This window comes from Neophocaena asiaeorientalis, unplaced genomic scaffold, assembly GCF_003031525.2.
Source record: "Neophocaena asiaeorientalis asiaeorientalis breed wild unplaced genomic scaffold, Neophocaena_asiaeorientalis_V1.1 scaffold79, whole genome shotgun sequence".
Lineage (NCBI taxonomy): Eukaryota > Metazoa > Chordata > Mammalia > Artiodactyla > Phocoenidae > Neophocaena > Neophocaena asiaeorientalis.
The window spans coordinates 4,353,341-4,370,701 of NW_020175402.1; the positions used below are offsets into that span (position 1 = coordinate 4,353,341).

General features: G+C 51.1%; 3 protein-coding genes across 7 annotated transcripts in view; 2 read left to right on the forward strand and 1 right to left on the reverse strand.

The window, feature by feature from the left end:
- Nucleotides 1-12,328, forward strand: part of CEP85 (centrosomal protein 85) — a 34,525-nt gene extending 22,197 nt beyond the window's left edge. Inside the window, exons 8-14 of the mRNA XM_024766898.1 lie at nucleotides 3,288-3,440; nucleotides 3,662-3,816; nucleotides 4,947-5,061; nucleotides 5,997-6,047; nucleotides 8,693-8,800; nucleotides 9,951-10,176; nucleotides 10,568-12,328. Coding sequence (XP_024622666.1) covers nucleotides 3,288-3,440; nucleotides 3,662-3,816; nucleotides 4,947-5,061; nucleotides 5,997-6,047; nucleotides 8,693-8,800; nucleotides 9,951-10,176; nucleotides 10,568-10,728 — 969 coding nt within the window. The 3' untranslated portion in view covers nucleotides 10,729-12,328. The remainder of the gene's footprint in view (nucleotides 1-3,287; nucleotides 3,441-3,661; nucleotides 3,817-4,946; nucleotides 5,062-5,996; nucleotides 6,048-8,692; nucleotides 8,801-9,950; nucleotides 10,177-10,567) is intronic.
- A 1,150-nt stretch (nucleotides 12,329-13,478) lies between these two features.
- Nucleotides 13,479-14,972, forward strand: SH3BGRL3 (SH3 domain binding glutamate rich protein like 3). The gene is made up of 3 exons (XM_024766796.1): nucleotides 13,479-13,661; nucleotides 14,248-14,415; nucleotides 14,529-14,972. The coding sequence occupies exons 1-3, from the start codon at nucleotides 13,494-13,496 to the stop codon at nucleotides 14,592-14,594; spliced, it is 402 nt and encodes a 133-aa protein (XP_024622564.1). The 5' UTR covers nucleotides 13,479-13,493; the 3' UTR covers nucleotides 14,595-14,972.
- Nucleotides 14,973-15,630: 658 nt separating this feature from the next.
- Nucleotides 15,631-17,361, reverse strand: part of UBXN11 (UBX domain protein 11) — a 22,625-nt gene continuing 20,894 nt past the window's right edge. For 3 of the 5 annotated variants that reach the window (XM_024766783.1, XM_024766780.1, XM_024766781.1), the window contains 3 exons: nucleotides 16,094-16,143; nucleotides 15,879-16,019; nucleotides 15,642-15,798 (listed from right to left, as the gene is read on the reverse strand). In XM_024766783.1, coding sequence (XP_024622551.1) covers nucleotides 15,642-15,798; nucleotides 15,879-16,019; nucleotides 16,094-16,143 — 348 coding nt within the window. Of the gene's footprint in view, nucleotides 15,799-15,878; nucleotides 16,020-16,093; nucleotides 16,168-17,361 lie in introns of all 5 variants that reach the window. The other 2 variants (XM_024766782.1, XR_003006126.1) reach the window with 2 other exon arrangements.

The following is a 17,361-nucleotide window of genomic DNA, read 5'->3' on the forward strand; positions in this document are numbered from 1 at the left end:
TCCTCTTATATTTCCCTTTTTTTTTTTATAATTTTTTTTTTTTTTTTTTTTTTTTGCGGTATGCGGGCCTCTCACTGCCTCTCACTGTTGTGGCCTCTCCCGTTGCGGCACGCAGGCTCAGCGGCCATGGCTTACAGGCCCAGCCGCTCCGTGGCATGTGGGATCTTCTCGGACCGGGGCACGAACCCGTGTCCCCTGCATCGGCAGGAGGACTCTCAACCACTGTGCCACCAGGGAAGCCCTGAATAGTATTCTTTTATTGAATTTTTTGCTGTTTTTGTTTCATGAATGCAATATCTTTTCTCTGATGATATTGATTATACCTTTTGGGATATCTGCATCTGCTCATAGTGTTGTTTCTTGTTTCTTTCAGGTCTTTTTATTTTGGTGTCTTTCATGTTAGAGGCTTGGTGATCCTTGAATGAAAGAGTGCTCATATTTAAGAATGTAGTATTTTAGGGACTTCCCTGGCGGTCCAGTGCTTAAGACTCCACGCTTCCACTACAAGGGGTACAGGTTCAGTCCCTGGTTGGGGAACTAAGATCTCACATGCCGTGCGCTGCAGCCAGAAAAGAAAAAAACAAAAAAACCCCCACAACGTATCAGTAGTATTTTGAAGCTCTGGGTTCGTGGTTGTTGCCCGGTGGGCTTCCCTGTGGGATGATCAGACTTAGTCTGCCCTTTGCACTTGGGAACCCTCAAATATCAGTATCTGAATGTCTCATCTCACTCTGTCTAGGAAAGAATCTTCAGCCTGGTGGGGAGACTGGGGACAGGAATGATTTTGGCCTTTGGGTTCTCAACACTGAGAAGGAGATTAGGTTTAAAGTCCCACAGTTCTACACATAGATTTTTACTTATACTTATTTTCAACACAGTGCTTCACACACTCCCTCTCTCTGTCTCTCTCTCTCTCTCTCTCTCTGCTGTGACTGATATCCCTGAGCTTGACTCTCTCTCAGTTGCTTTCTCCGGAAAATAAATCTCCAGTCTCCTTTTGGGGAAACCTAGGGTGAGAATGGTATCCAGCTAACCTGAATATAGACTTCTAGTGAATCCCCCTATTTTTCAGGTCTATGGCTGATACATACCTCCCTCAGGTATCTGGTGCTTCAAGTACAGGGGTTCTTACTGGTTGTGAAGGGCACATTGTTTTCCAAGTTGTCTGTAACTCCTACTGCAGATTATAACTCCTTTGCTCCAAGTCATTTATCCCCCCATTTACTTTTATCTTCTGAAAACATGTTGAAATATCTTGTATACTTTTGTCTCCTCTTTTGACTTTTAAAAATCAGTACTTTATTTTTCTCCTGTTGTTTAGATGTTTTGGAAGAGAGAAAAGATAAACATCTCTGGCCAGTCTACCATTTTTTTAATTCACAGTTGGTTATCAGCATTTTTAATAAGCTTCTCAGGTGATTCTGATGCATATTAAAATGTGAGAATCTGGAGAATCACATGGAGCTTAAAGATTGTACCTGGGGTAAAGGTTTTGACTGATTTTCAGGGATCCCTCTTAGTACTGTGTTATCTTTGGATTAAATTAGGCCTGTGCCTCTTTGGCATCAGTAGATCTGCCTTACCTTTTCTCTGCTTTCTCTTACTTCCTCCAGCTTCCTTTTTCATGAGCCAAAGAAAAAGCCATAATAGTGAAGAAAAAGTTTCCATTCAACAAATCTTTTTTTTTTTAATTTATTAATTTTTGGCTGTGTTGGGTCTTTGTTGCTGCGTGTGGGCTTTCTCTAGTGGCGGTGAAAGGGGGGCTACTCTTCGTTGCAGTACACGGGCTTCTCATTGCAGTGGCTTTTTTTGTTGCAGAGCATGGGCTCTAGGCGTGTGGGCTTCAGTAGTTGTGGCACGCGGGCTCAGTAGTTGTGGCACATGGGCGTAGTTGCTCCACGGCATGTGAGATCTTCCCAGACCAGGGCTCGAACCCGTGTCCCCTGCATTGGCAGGCAGATTCTTAACTACTGCGCCATGAGGGAAGCCCCATTCAACAAATCTTAATTGATTGCCTGCTCAGTGCCAAGCATTGTGCTGTGTGTTGGGGATATGATAGTAAGCAAAATGGACACAGCCCCTCCTCTCAAGGAGTTTAGAGTCTCATTAGCCCTTCCAGATGATTGCTTAGCTTTATATCCTATGTGGTGCTTAGGGAATAATGCATTACCTATCTCAACAGAACAGAACAGACCGGCTGTATGTCTGCTGTATATACAGTTATATTTACTTTTGCAGTTCATTTCTGATGCAGACCACTTAGAGTTAGCATCAGATTCCACAGGTTTAAGGGCATGGTCCCCCAAAAGACTATGCTTATTTGTTACTTCTGATGCCAGCTGCAAGTTTTGGGTTCCCTAGACTGCCTATATACTTCTGACCACCTGGCTATAAATCCAGGGGTTCCCATGACCCCTTCAGGTTCAGTAATTCACCAGAGCAACTCAGAACTCAGGATTACAGTTTTATTATAAAAATACAAATCAGGACAAGCCAAATAAAGAGACAAATAGGATGAGGTCTGGGAAAGTCCTCAAAGCAGGGCTTCTATACCTTTTCTCCCTCGGAATCAGAGCATATCATCCTCCTAGCACATCCATGTGTTCACCAGCCAGGAAGCTCCACTGAGCTTCGGTGTCCAGAATTTTTAATTGGGGTTTTATTATGTAGGCATGATTGAACTCAATCTCCTGTCTTTGTCCCCTCTTCACAGGGAGTTGGGCTCAACTCCATCGGTCTTTATAGTGACCAGTCTGCATTCTGGGTCATCTCATTAGCATAAATGCATTTATGGTGGGCTCTGGTCCACTAAGAAAAACAAAGATACTCCTTTTCTATTATTTGGGATATTCTAAGAGTTTAGAAGTTACCTCCCAGGAAGCTGGACAAAGACCAGACAAATTTTTTTTGGCTGCACTGTGCAGCATGTGGAATTTTTCCAGCCAGGGATCCAGGGATTGAACTCAAGCCCCCTGCAGTGGAAGTACAGAGTCTTAACCACTGGCCTATCAGGGAAGTCCCAGATTCCTTATTATACGGTAGAGCTACCAATTTTTGAAAACTGCCAAAGGAGCCCCCCTTCCTTGCCCTTGATTAGAAAGTTCTTGTGTGTTAACTCTGCATTTTATGCCCTAATCTAAAATGGCAAAATTTTATCAGCTTCCTGCATTCATTGTAGTGGAAAACATTTATAGCCCTAAGGGCAAAGACATCACTTCAAAAAAAGTTGATGTTTAGGGTTGTAGAGGAGTCAATGGAGACAGATTCTCGACATTTCTTCCCAATAGGTCAAGGGTCGTGATAAACATATCAATAATTTGAAAAAGAAATGTCAGAAGGAATCAGAGCAGAACCGGGAGAAGCAGCAGCGTATTGAGACCTTGGAACGCTACCTGGCTGACCTGCCCACCTTGGAAGACCATCAGAAGCAGAGCCAGCAGGTAGCAGCAATGTCTGGACATACCTGGGGCAAGAAGGGAGTGGCCAAGCAGGGGGGCTTTCTCAGCCTCTGCTGCATGCAGTTACCTTGTGGCTTCCTGAAAGGAAGATCCCAATGGAGTCATGTCCACACTCATATCACAACTGAACTGCAAATTTTTTGAGATACCCAGACAGAGTCTTCCTTGGCCTGTTGACCTAAGCATGGAATCCTGTCTTTCAGCTTAAGGATTCTGAGTTGAAGAGCACAGAGCTGCAGGAGAGAGTGACTGAGCTGGAGAGTTTGCTGGAGGAGACCCAGGCAGCCTGCAGAGAGAAGGAGGTTCAACTGGAAAGCCTGAGACAGAGGGAAGCAGAATTCTCCTCCACCAGACATAGGTAAACACCCCTGTGGGGTTGAGGAAAGGAGTGGAGAGCTATGTTCTGGTCTACCCCACTCATTACCTGTGTGACTTTGGGCAAATCACTTCACTTCTCTGAGCTTCATTTTCTTTGGATTGTAAGTAATAGGAAAGCTGTTTATGGACAAGGGCTATGTCTTTGAGATGGAATGTGGGGGGTATAGTGGTGCAGTGGGGTGGGATTTGTCACTGTATCCTTTGGAAGGTTCCAATCCAGTACCTGGCATAATACTACTAGATAATAATCCTTGAATATGTATGTATTGAATGAACGGGAGCACTTCATAAACTGGAAAATGAGTATCTCTATATTTGCAAAAGTAGATCCTGGTGCTGAGGACTGGAGGTTATCCACATTTTGAATCTTGCAAGGTAAAGCCTACCAGGAGCATCTGTTTCTTCTCCTTAGCCCTAGGGATTGCTCTCGATTGCCACAGCAGGTTCTGAGAACAAAACAGGATGCCGTAATGTACTCTCAGGGTGTCTTGGGAGCCTCCTCCATGTTAATAGAAGTTTCTGAAAATGTAGTGGCTGTGTCTCAGCAGCCTCTTGGACCAAATCCAGCTGCTAATGGGATGGATTGGATTTCTCATCCCATATTCAACCACAGTGACCCTGTTGTTTATTTCAGCAGATGGGCCATGATGAAAGTGATTGTGGGGATCCATGGGAGGAGACCACTGGTTGGAGTCAGAAGCGAGGTTAGGGGACATAGCTGGGTCTGCCCCAGACTGTATGTGCAAAGAAAAAAGATTTTTTTGGTATTTTCTAAAATTTCTGCATTGTATACGTGTGACTTTTATAATTTAAATACAGGTGATGAATGTTTACTTTTAAATATCAAAACAAAGAATAAAAAAACCTTGGGCAGGTAGAGAATTGGTAGCACATTGTATAGATGCTGACCTCTAGGGAATGGAACTAGCATAGACTGAGCAAGCAGCTTCTGTGTGGCACTCCCTGCGTTATACAGACCTAAGACATTATCCCCACCTATGGCTTGGAAGGGTGTAAATGTCTTGCCCCAAAACATACAGTAAATAGAATCAGGAATCAAAGCCACATCCCTCTAACTTCAGAGTTCTTTAAGAGGCCACTGTTTTTCAGCCTGCAGGATAAGCAGTGTGTGGAGGCGGCCAGTGGAGAAGATACAGCTCAATGGGGAGAAGGTCCCCAAGTGGAAATGGAGTCCTGGCAGAAGGAATGTGATTCCCTTCGAAAGGTGACTGAGGGTGTCCAGGCTGTAAGGGGGTAGGCTTAGGAAAGAAAAGATTGGGTATTGGTAGGGAACCATGAATTTCTGACCCTGAACCCTCTAGGATCTGCTGCTGCCCAGAGTTTTTCTCTCTTTCTGAGAAGTCATCCCTGCATAATAAATTTACATTTTAGATATTCATCCTTATGACTGGCAAGCAACGTTAGGGAAGGACATGCCTCTGAACATCCAAATTTATATGCTCCAAAATAGTACACTGAAGCTTGGTGCACTTCATTCATGGCTCAGGCCCTATTCAGAACCTCTTGCACTGGGCAAAGTTCTACCCAGTGAGGGGGCTCTAATTCAGCAGAGAAGAAGGAGCTCGGGGCCTAGCAGTGAGACTGGTTGAAGGTCAGCAAAAAAAAAAAGACCCAGAAATGGTTCAGAGAGTACCTGAGGTCTCAAAGGACAGGAAACTAGGCCTGTTTAGGTTCTCTCCTCGAACAGTCAGTGTGACCAAAGCTATAAGTAATGATAACTGTCATAGCCCTGGATAGGACAAGCTTCATTAAACTGAATTTTCAGTCATGTCCTTTACCAAAGAACCAGAATATACACTGGCTGTATATGAAGTTGATTCTACTGGCCTACAATCATCAGGGTGAGGGTGTCTCTCTCCACCCGACTTCCCCATGGTGGTCATAGATCCACACTACATTCCTCTTTGTTTAAGTCTCTTTGTGACTAGAGCACAGGAGTGTGAAGCTAGTTAGCCAGGATAGGGAGTCTGGGTTATTTTTCTGTAGGTAGAGCTAACTTGTCTTCACTCTGTTCTCACTATTGACTGGCTGTAGCCAGTTGGGCTAAGAGCCAGACCACAGATCCTAGTACAGCCTCTTGCCCTCTGACCTCACTATCAGCATGTGCTTACAGCCTTCCTGGATAACTTTGCCTTTCAGATTGTGGAGAAGCAACAGCAGAAGATTGATCAGTTGCGTTCACAAGTACAGGTGAGCTGGAGTCCTTGGGACATGGTGGGCAGGACTTAATGATGGAATTTCTAGAATTCAACCAACACTATTCTCTGCCATGCAATTTACTCGGTGTTAGGAGCACAAGAATGAGACCCAGTCAGTGCGTTTAGCCTACATTCTTGTTGGGAAGGGGTTTTAGCACAGTACTGTTAGAGCATCCATATTATCCTGGGGGAGCATAGAAGAGTCAGTGGAAGTAGGGAGGTCAAGGAAGGGTTTCTGGAGATCGTGAGCCTTCTTTTTTTTTAAAATTAAGTAATTAATTTTTGGTTGCATTGGGTCTTCGTTGCTGCACACGGGCTTTCTCTACTTGGGGCAAGCGGGGGCTACTCTTCGTTGCAGTGTGCAGGCCTCTCATTGCAGTGACTTCTCTTGTTGCGGAGCACAGGCTCTAGGCACGCGGGCTTCAGTAGTTGCAGCACACGGGCTTAGTAATTGTGGCACGTGGGCACAGTCGTTGTGGCTCGCGGGCTCTGGAGCGCAGGCTCAGTAGTTGGGGCGCATGGGCTTAGTTGCTCCGCGGCATGTGGGATCTTCCCGGCCCATGGCTTGAACCCATGTCCCCTGCATTGGCAGGTGGATTCTTAACCACTGCGCCACCAGGGAAGCCCTCATGAGCCTTCTTGAAGGAGGAGGAAGGGTTAGCCAGTCGATGAGGAGGCACAGGATAGGATGGTATTTCCTGATAGAAGGAACAGCATGGGTAGGAACATGAAGGCATGAAACAGCAGGGTTTGCACATGGAGCTGCAAGCAGTTTGATATTGTTGAAGTAAGGTGGTAAATGGAGAACTGGGCTATGGGAGGGCTGGGACTGTTCAACTAAGTTAGCTTTTATTCTTTAGGTAGGTGATGGGAATCTACTATAGTATTTAATTGGGGCGTGATGTGGTCAGGTTTGCAACTCAGGCTTGAGTGTGGAAGAATATTGGTACTTGGAGAGTTACAAGGCTGGAGGCCAGTGGACTGTAGCAGAAATCCTAGTGAGAGATGATGAAGGATGATGCATAAAGCAGCATTGCAAGATGGAGTTGTGAGGGGACAAATTTAAATGAATTTTAGGAGGTAAAATTGAGAGGAATCAGTGACTGATAGAATGTAGGAGGTGGAAGAATAAGGAAAAATCAAAGACAACTCCTGGTTTCTATTTTGGGCCAGAGTAGGAGTGTCCTTAATTGGGTTCTCCAAGAAATCCTAGGTACAGATTCTCTTTGGACTCTAATAGAGGTTTTCACACCAAACAGGAGAGATGCACGTCCACTGAGGAAGAACTGAAAGCTGCAGTCCTACCCTTGCCATTATGTGGGTCTATTTAGTTCACATATTTCAAGTTCTGTAAGGAGATAGTCAGCCTAGTGAGTGTTTACATCCACTTATGATGATGATGATGATCAGCCGCGCTGCTCGGCTTGCGGGATCTTAGTTCCCCGATCAGGGATTGAACCCAGGCCCTCGGCAGTGAAAGTGAAGAGTCCTAACCACTGGACTGCCGGGGAATTCCCTACATCCATTTAAAATCCCAGGATTTTAGTAGTTTTTAGTGGATCTCAAAGTGTGTTTCTTGGAACTCTGAGGTTGCATAGCATTTAAAATAGTATATTTACCCATGATGAGACTTCGGTGGAATTAGGTGGATTCAAAATGGTCACCTTGGGTGTTTCATAGTGGTGAGACGTTTTCCTTGGCTGCTAAATTTTTTATTAATGCAAAATGGAAAAGTTCAGAAATATTATTTATACTTTATTTGTTCAAGTCAGTTTCAAAACTGGGGGGAAATTGGAATGAACCAGAATGAGAGGCAGAAGATAACAAATATAAATACCTCCCTCTCTTGACCCTGACTACCCCTACACACAAACGCACGCACGCACGCATTATAACTAGATTAGGTGCCCGAGAGAGTGCTCTCTCTACCCCTTCTCGTCTCTGTCAAAAACATTTAATATACAATATTGTCAAGGGCATTTGGCTCTGAGTTTCTCAAAGACAGGGATTGTTTGGTATTCTTTTTAGTATCCCCAGTGCCTGTCAACAGTAATTGCTCGATAAATAATTGAACTCAACTCAATGGACGTTCCTTGCCCTCAAGAAAGTTATGGTCTAGTGGAGGGAGGAATCATGTGCACAGCCAACAGATGTACTCATGAGCCATGATGGAGGTATATGAGTAGCAGGGCAACATTATGATTAATTGGATCTAATTTGCAGATTAAGGAAGGTTCTGGCAGAGCAGAGGGGCATTCTGGGCAAAGGGGAAAGAGGAGTGAGCAACAGTATTGGAACCGTAACCTTTGGGGATGAAGGCCAGTTAGTCGTTCAGTGTGACTGGAGTAGAGGCTGTGTGGAGGGTAGAAAGAGATAAAGATAGAAAAGTAAGTAAGGGCCAGACTGGCCTAGAATGCCCTGCTGAGGAGCTGGCCTCTATTGCTACATGGTCAAGGGCTAGAGAAGGGTTTTGATGCGAAGTCACAGATCAGGGCTGTTGTAAAATAATCTCTTAGCAGCAGTGTGTGGGCAGGGTGGAGCTTTACTATGTATATAGTCCAGACCAGAGGCGATATGGTCTGAAGTAGACTTGTTACCCCTGATGTGTTCTCCCACCCTCCTTGCCATGGGATGCAGAGCCTAGAGCAGGAAGTGGCTCAAGAAGAAGGAACAAGCCAGGCCCTGAAAGAGGAGGCCCAAAGGAGGGAGACAGCCCTGCAGCAGCTGCGCACAGCTGTGAAAGAGGTGAGCAGCAACAGCTAGGCCTCTTGGTACTGTCTTTACAAACCTGATTTCTCTGTATCCTCCTGATCCCTTCTCCCACAGGAGCCCCCACGTTTGGGAGGTCCCTGCTAAGCTTTTTTGGCAGAGGAGTAAGAAGGGACATTGCATCATCCTTTATATTAAAGGTCCTAAGCCTTTGAGTGGCCATAATTACCCAGGAATGCTTTTTGGATATGGACGATCACTCTCTCTTATTTTGTATTCCCACAGCCACAGGTTTGTGGGGTTGGGGATGAAGGGTTCAAGAAGATTGAAGGTATGGTGATCCTCATGGAGTAAACAGAGTTGTTGGCAGGGGGCGGCCAAGGTCACTGCCCAAGTGCTGAGGAAGGAGTCTCCCAGAACTAGGATTGTCTTATGGCCCAGTGTGGGTGAAGGGTGGGGACTGGAGGAGAAAGTCTATTCAGTGTCTTTAAAACAGAATAGAGGTAGGAAGGGAAGGAGTGTGCATTAAGCTGTTCTGGGAAAGGGAGGGAAAGAGACACAGACGTGAATAGCTGGTCTCTGTAGTGAAGCCTGACTCCACTGAGGTGAAGGATTGAAAAGGCAGGACACGTTTCAGCACTATGTCCTCCAGGTCCTCAGCTTCTTCAGCCCCGCCTCGTCCCTACCCACCCAGTGGCCACTAGCTGTCTTGTTGTCTTTCTTGCCTGCTTTATTCCTCTGACACACTCTGATCCGGCTGGCTGGTGGCCACTTTTGTCAGGGTGGCAGGGAGAGATTGAAACCAGTGTCTCCTCAGATTTCACAGTTCACGTTAAACCTTCTCTGATAGCCTGGCTAACAGAGTTGGCTGAGGGACTGGCTTCAGATAGAGTTCCGAGGGGCGGGAGTATCTTCTCTGGTTCCTGAACAGAAACCTGGAGGCTGCTGACTCAGTCTGCTGGGGTGCAGTTTCCCCTCCAATGCTGCAGCCCTGTGGGCCCAACCTGCCTGCAGGAGGAACTAGGCCTGATATTGAGGGGGAAGAGGGGAGTGCAAGGAGGGGGGACATCGCCTTTGACTCATAGCTTCCCCTCCACACACATATATACATATATCCACACTCATGCACAGATACTCTGCTTTTCCCTGGGCCTGGGTTAATGTGCTCGCTTCTCTGTCTGCTCAGCTTTCAGTACAGAACCAGGACCTCATTGAGAAGAATCTGACGCTCCAAGAACACCTGCGCCAGGCCCAATCAGGGTCCCCATCTTCATCAGACACGGCCCAGCTGGCATTTGAGCTGCATCAGGAGTTGGCCCGTTGCCTTCAAGATCTGCAGGCTGTCTGTAGCATTGTGACCCAGAGGGCCCAGGGTCATGACCCCAGTCTCTCCCTGCTCCTGGGCATTCACTGTGAGTCCTCAGGCCAGTCTGGGACCCAGGAAAGAGTGGCTTTCATTCTCCTCTCACCCCTATCCACCTTTCCCATCATTACTGGTAATGTGTGAACTGGGCTCCATAGACCTGGTCACCACCCTCTGCGAGCTTATGTGTTTTGCAAAGTAGACGTTCAGTAAATCTGTTTTGGAAACAGGCATCCTTATGGGGTACCTGGGTGAAGGACAAACACAAACGTGGCCCTTAGGCAGCAAGATTTCAGCCCATTATTCCTAGGTGCTTTTTAAAAAGTGCCATGTTCCAAGACCACAGGCCTTATGGCACTGCATATCCATACTGCGCTTTCCACAGGAAAGTGTCTCCTGAGTGATTTACTAATAATCTCTCGAAATGCTCTCCTCCCCAGCTACACAGCACGCAGGGACTCAGCTAGATTTTCAGAAGCCGGATGTGATCAGGAGGAAACTAGAAGAGGTTCAACAGCTACGCCGTGACATCGAGGACTTAAGGACCACCATGTCAGACAGATACGCCCAGGACATGGGAGAAAACTGTGTCACACAGTGAGGAATGCTGGGGGTGGGACAGGCTGTATTCCCCAAGGGAGAATCTGGTCTGCTGAGAGCCCGGTCCAGCAGGTCCTGCCCTGACAATCTCTTGCCTCCTGTCTGCTGCTATTCCCAGAGAGAAGGGATGGAGGGGAGGTATGAGCTGCATCTGGGGCCAAGGGCTGATTAGAGAATTTTGTTTGCCCTGCCCCACTCTGGCTTTGCCTTGTTGGATTGCATTTGTCCTGTCATCCTGATTCACCCTTTGAGGGTGAGTTAATAATTAACTTTTGCAGGTAGACTGGGAAGTCCTCGCAGACTGTTCCCAGTTGCAGGCTGACGTCAAAGGCAAGCAGGCTGCTTACCTCCTTTCTCCATCCTTTGGGATGGCTCCACATTCATTCCCACTCCATACCTTGGTCGTGCTGATGCCCAGAGTTCCTTAGAGGGGCTAGGAAAGGCTGAGTACCAGTAACAATGGCCATTTGAGAATTCTCAGGCCCCATGTGCCAGCCTTCCTGGGACCTGAGCTGGCTCTGGGTTTTCCTAGGCCCAGTCCCACTGCTTCTTCCTCAGGGCTCTTGTTCTCATAGATGCCTCAGGGTGATCTATTCCTTAGCAAAGTACTAACTAGAATTGGGAGCCCAGGGATTATAACCAGGGCTTCTTCATCTGTGCTACCATGCCCGTTTACAGGAGACCCCACTCTAGTTGCCCTGTGCCCTTGGGGCCCTGGTCGTGTGGTTAGCACAGCCCTTTCTCCTTTGTTCTCAGGCTGGCCAGGTAGCCCCCTTGAGTGCAAACTCACTCCTCTATGGTTCTGGGTTTGGGCAGGATTTTCCCCCAGGATACCACAGGGCAACTATCAAGCTGCTCACCCCCTTCCCCCCGGGGCTGGGGCCAGTGCTTGGCCTTCTGATTTGTGCCTCTCTTGTGTTTGGGATTGGGGGTCCTTTCCCTTTCCTGCTCTGGGCTCCTTGAGAGTTCAGAGTACCCAGTACAGGTCAGCTTTAAGGTACAACTTTCAGTGTTTTTCGTTGTTTCTCCGGGGCCTTTGGACCCTCTGCTTTCTGGTTTCTCTTGCCTCCTCGTTGAGGGAGCATCTCGTAGTTGTTTGTATCTGGTTGTTGGGCCAGCCCCGGGCCTCCTCTAGATCTGGAGCCAGGCCAAGCCAGGCTGTGTGTGGGGAAGGGGGAGCACCGAGTAGTTCAGGAGTCCAGAGCCAGCCATTGGGAGATTCTTGCTAAGCTTTGGGCTGGCAGGGCAGCATCCTGGACCTCACTCCTGGCCTGAATGAGACTCCTTCATAAGTGTTTTTACAAGTTTGTGTTTTATTTATGGAGTGACTTATCCCTTCCATTCAGAGCAGCCCCACCCAGCCATCCCCTCAGCCTCTGGGCTCCTGCCTCCTAAAGGCAGAGCTGCCTGGTTGGTCTCCACCCTGTATTGGCAGCCCAGCCACCATGCTCACGGGTATTTTTCCTCATAAAGTTTATAAGCAGTTATTTATATGAATCCTTGTTATGTCAACTGGTTTGTATTGCCTATTTTGATTACAAAATAAAAATTTAACAGACTCCTCGGTTTACCATTGCTTTCCATCACCATCAGCTCGTACTCCACCCCTCACTTTGGCTTGTTGGAGCCAAAGCCTGGGTGTTTAGCCAAGTTCTCCAAACAGCAGCAAGGAGGGAACTTTGGCAGGTCCAGCCTCAAGTCTGTTTCTACCACTTCTGCTCCTCTGTCTTTCTGTGGGGACAGATAAGGTCTCTTCCCACAGCACTTTCTGTTGGGTGAAGCTGCCCTGAGTCACAGAGCAAGTTTGTCATTGAGTTTCAGTAGTCCTCTGAGGAGGAAGTCTTTGCCTGTGGGTTGCTATAAGGAAGTGGCTTCCCCAGGGCAAGGCAGGACTCTGTGTTTGCCTCCAGGAGCTAGGGTTGTCTTCCTGGGCTGTTCTCGGAGCCCTGGACCTGGGAGGACTAATGAGGGGTGTCATGTCCAACCCCAGACAGATGGCTGGGGGTCCAATGTTGGGCTGGTTGCTTCCTCTGCACCCTGTGCCATCTTCTGCGAGGAGTTGGGGTGGGGCTGGGGCCACCCCAAGACCAGCAGTGTATCTTTAACAAGGGCCCAGACTCTCAGGAGTCCTGACACCAACCTCTACCTCCACCCAGTCCAGAACTAGCAACCTCTTTCATACCTTGGCCTCCATCTGGCTCTGTGGGGGTGTGGCCCCGTCTCCTGGCACCACCCTCACTTGTCTAAACCTGCCGATCTGAGCGGAGATGAACTCGGGAAATCTCTAATCAGAGGCCCTCCGTGCTGTGGTGTGCCGCGGGGTTAGCTATGTGTGGGTGGCCCCTGGGGCAGTGTGTGCGTGTTGTGGTCGGGGGGCATCCCGTGAAGCGAAGCTCCCTAGCGGGGGAACTTCAGGTTTGAAAACAGCCCAAGACTTCAAAGCCCGGAGCGGAGCAGCGCCGTCGTGTAACCGGCGGTGGGCAGTTAGTTGGGTGCAGCAAACCCGCGCGAGGCTGAAGGGGAGGCCTCTGCCAAACCCTCACCCACGCCCTCCCTGGCCCTTCCTGCCGTCAGCTCGCTCCCCAGCCTCACACTGTCAGCCCCAGCTCGGAGGGCTGAAAAGGGCGGCCCTGCGTGGGACAGGGGTCCTCGGTGCGCCCGGTCCCCAAGGGGGGTGGGAGGGGGCCCGGCGCTGCGTGGGGCGGGGTCGCGCAGGCCCCGCCCCGGCCGCGCGCCTGTCCGTGCCGCCCATTGGTCCCGAGAGCTATGACTCGCGGGCTGAGCAGGAAGGAAACCGCTCCCGAGCGCGGCGGCCTCGTCTCCAGGCCGTGCAGCTGCTGCCACCGCTACCCCGTCTGCCTGTCGGCCCGTCGGCCCATCCGCAGCATGAGCGGCCTGCGCGTTTACAGCACGTCGGTCACCGGCTCCCGCGAAGTGAGTGCGCGCCCTGGGGTAGAGCGCTGGTGGTGGTCCTGTTGCTCTGGACCCGGCGCCTGGGACCCGCCCCCAGGGCGGGGGCGGCGAGGTGCTGGACACGGCCTCCTGAGTTGGGTGGGGGCAGGCTCCTTGGCCCCATCCTAAACACCTCCTTCGGGCATCCTGGGTCGTCTGCACACCCACTACCAGGCTGAGCCTCGACCATGTCCTTATCTTGCCCTTCTTCTCTTCCACTGTGTGTGTTTGTGTGTGTGTACCTGGGGGCGGAGGTGGCGCCTTACCCGTCTCCACCCAGGCCTGCCCTGCTTTCTCTTTGCCGAGCTCCTGGCTCTCCCCACCCTTAATTTATCTCACTTATGTTCACTCTGACTCCCCTCCTCATGGTTGGTGGTCCCGCTCTCCTTCCACACCACCACAATCCTGACTCCTCCTCCCAACTCCTAGTGGCCAGAACCCTCCCCTAGGGCGTGGAGCGGGACAGGGGGACAAAAGCTCCTGCCCACACTCCCTTTTTCTCTGCCCAGGGTTCCTTCCATAAACCCTCCAGTCTGCTCACTAACCCCTGCCCGCCCTTTGCCCCCAGATCAAGTCCCAGCAGAGCGAGGTGACCCGCATCCTGGATGGGAAGCGCATCCAGTACCAGCTAGTGGACATCTCCCAAGACAACGCCCTGCGGGATGAGATGCGAGCCCTGGCGGGCAACCCCAAGGCCACCCCACCCCAGATTGTCAACGGGGACCAGTACTGTGGGGTATGGGCCTGGGGGTTGGGGATGGAGGGAGTGTTGTAGGAGGATACCAGCCAGAGTCAGACCTGAGACAAAGCACCAGCACTCAGGTGACCACCTCTTGTCCCCTCCCCCAGGACTATGAGCTCTTCGTGGAGGCTGTGGAGCAAAACACACTGCAGGAGTTCCTGAAACTGGCCTGAGCCGAGTCAGCCCCCTGGACTCCGTCACCACGTTCCCCCCGGCCATCACCCATGAAGGACCTTGTGACAACTCCGTTATTCCTAACCTTCCGACCTTGGAGCCCCTCCCCCCAACCCAAGACCTACGGCCTCCCCTCTCTAACTGTAGCTCCCTCTCCTCTATTCAAAAGCAACATTCCTTACCCACTAGACTCAGAAATTGTCTTAAGCAACAGCCCAAGTGCTGGTTGTCCTCAGCCTGGCCCTGAGGCTGCCACCCTGCCTGGCACTGGCTGATAGGCACCTTTGTTGGTTCCATTAGCCAGGGCTCTGCCAAAGGCCCCGCAATCCCCATACGGGAGCACCGCAGAAACAATTAAATGTTCCATTCCATTGGCATCGTGTCTTTGTCTGGTGTGGCGTGCACATCCTGGGTCCCTGCTCTGAGCAAGTCTGGGAGATGCGATTGTGCTGAGGCTGTGCTCCCGTGCGGCACCTCTGCGTGCGATTGACAGTGCGTGTGTTTGGATATATGTCCAGCACACACATACCTGTGTGGTTTCTAGAGCGTGTGGGTGGGTCACCCTCCAGTGCACATGCATGTGATGGTGTCCATCACCCTGGTGTATACTGCACGTTTGCATGCCAGTCAGTAACGCGGCTGTGCCTCGTGGCCACCTGCCTGTGTCCCGACAGCTCGGCTAGGCGTGGGTGTGTCATGGAAGTGGGTGCCCAGATGCAGTTCTGTCAGCGTTGGGGCAGTGGCTTTGATGCATAGTGCTGAAGTGTCCCCACGTGCTTGTGGCCCTGCGCGTGTCTGTGCGCAGGGATCTGCACACTGGCACAAGAGGCGCTGGGCTGGGGCGGGCCCTCTCTCCCCTGGAGCAGCTTAGCCCTTCTGAGCAGAAAGAGGAACCTAGAGGACAAAGACCCAGCGGCCAGGCCCGCCAGCTGGGGCTCAAGTTACAGAGGGGCGGCTCGGCGCCGCCCCCTCCTCAGCGGAGCTAGTGCTGCTGGGCTGCCCTGCCAAGAGAGCCTCGCAGAGCAGCCGTTGTTGGGGTGGGTGCTTTATTCGGGGCCGGGGGCGGGCAGCGGAGCCCGGCGCGCCCGAAGCAGCAGCGTGGCGTTGGGCACCAGGCCCACGGCCTGCAGCGTGAGAGCGTCATTGTGGTAGACTGTGGGCGGGAACGTACTGAAGATCTCGAAGGTGGTGGCCTCCACGGCCCTGGGGACAGGGAAGAACGAATCAGGCCGGGTCGTGGGGCCAGAGCCCCGCTGCGGCCGCCAGCTGAGCCCCGCGCCCACCTGGCCTGTGCAAGCAGGGTGCGCACATCACCGACTGTGTCCTCCGGCCGCATCAGCAGCAGGAAGGCCTGCTCGCCATTCTCAGACTTGATGCGCAGCGTGGAGAGCGCGGGCACGGGTGACTCCGGAGACTCCTGGCTCCTGCGGGCCCAGAGGCCGTCAATACCCCCTGGTAGCCCAGTCCCAGGGTCCTCACCTCTCCACTCTGCCCTCACCTCTCACGCTCAGCAGCCAAGGCAGGCGTCTCCACCACGATCTCCTGGATCTGGACACGCAATGGGCAGCAGTTCTGGGAGGCATCGATGGAGTGGACAGAGCCCTGGGCCCTGCCAGTCACACTCTCCCCCCAACCCCCACAGGGGACTTCTCCTGACCAGGGATGGATGAGACCAGTGAGCCAAAGCGGGAGGGGGTATTCTGTGTAAATGGGGGCCCAAGGAGAGGAAACAGAAGGGAAGCTTTGGGAGGTAGCCCCATCGTTCCCTTCCCTCATTCTAGTGGGGGAGACAGAACCCCACACAGAGACCAGGCTGGGTGCCTAACCTAGCATGGGTCAGGGAAGGCTTCCCTGGGGAAATGACACCCGAGATGTGACTGAAGGATGAAGAGGAGTCCTTAGAAATGGGATGGGGGGCAAGGATATTCCAGAGAGCATAGGTCAGGGAAGACTTCTGAGAAGAGGTGATGTATTTGAGAAAGTGTCAGCATTCATGTGGCTGAAGCTGGGAATCAGGTTGGACTGGAAAAAAGAAAAGGTTAGAGGTGGGAAGAGGACCAGAAAGGAATGACAGGCCTTACCTAAGAACCACTGAAGGGTTTCAACAGGGAAGAGCCAAGATCCAATTTGCATTTTTAAGAGAGCACAGAGGCTGCTGGGGGAGGATGGCTGGCAGGGCGGGAGTGGAAGTGGGAGGCCAGTGAGGGGCCACTGCAGTTGTCTGGGAGACACTCTGGAGCCTAGGCTAGGATGGTGGGCGGGGGGAATGGAGAGAAGAGATGGATTCGGGAGCAGTTCTGGGGGTAGACAGATCTGACGGGACTTGGCCACGTGTGGTGAAGGCAGAGTCCTGGGAAAGGGGTTTGGTGTCTTTCACAGGTGGAGACGAGGGCGGAGTAGCAGGATAGTAAGGAGAGAGGATGATGAGTCCTGTGAAGGCCAGGAAGGTGTATTTCGGTCTGGACCTCAAGAGGGTGGCCTGAACTTGGGCTCACCCCCAACCTAGACTCCCCTGACTTTCCCACTCTTACAGCCACACACTCCTGCGTTGGCCAGTTGCTCTCTGGTCCCAGCTCAGAGAGACCAGGAGACAGTCCTGAGAGCTCACCAGCTCCATCGTTTCCAGGAGACAGGGGAACAGCTCTGAGGAACTCATCTCTCCATCCAGGCCATCCTCAGGGGCCCTCAAGCCTGAGCCTCCAGGTAAGCCGCTGCTCCGGTAGGCTGGGCCAGGGTTGATGGTAAAGCCGCCCCCCCCCGCCCCCC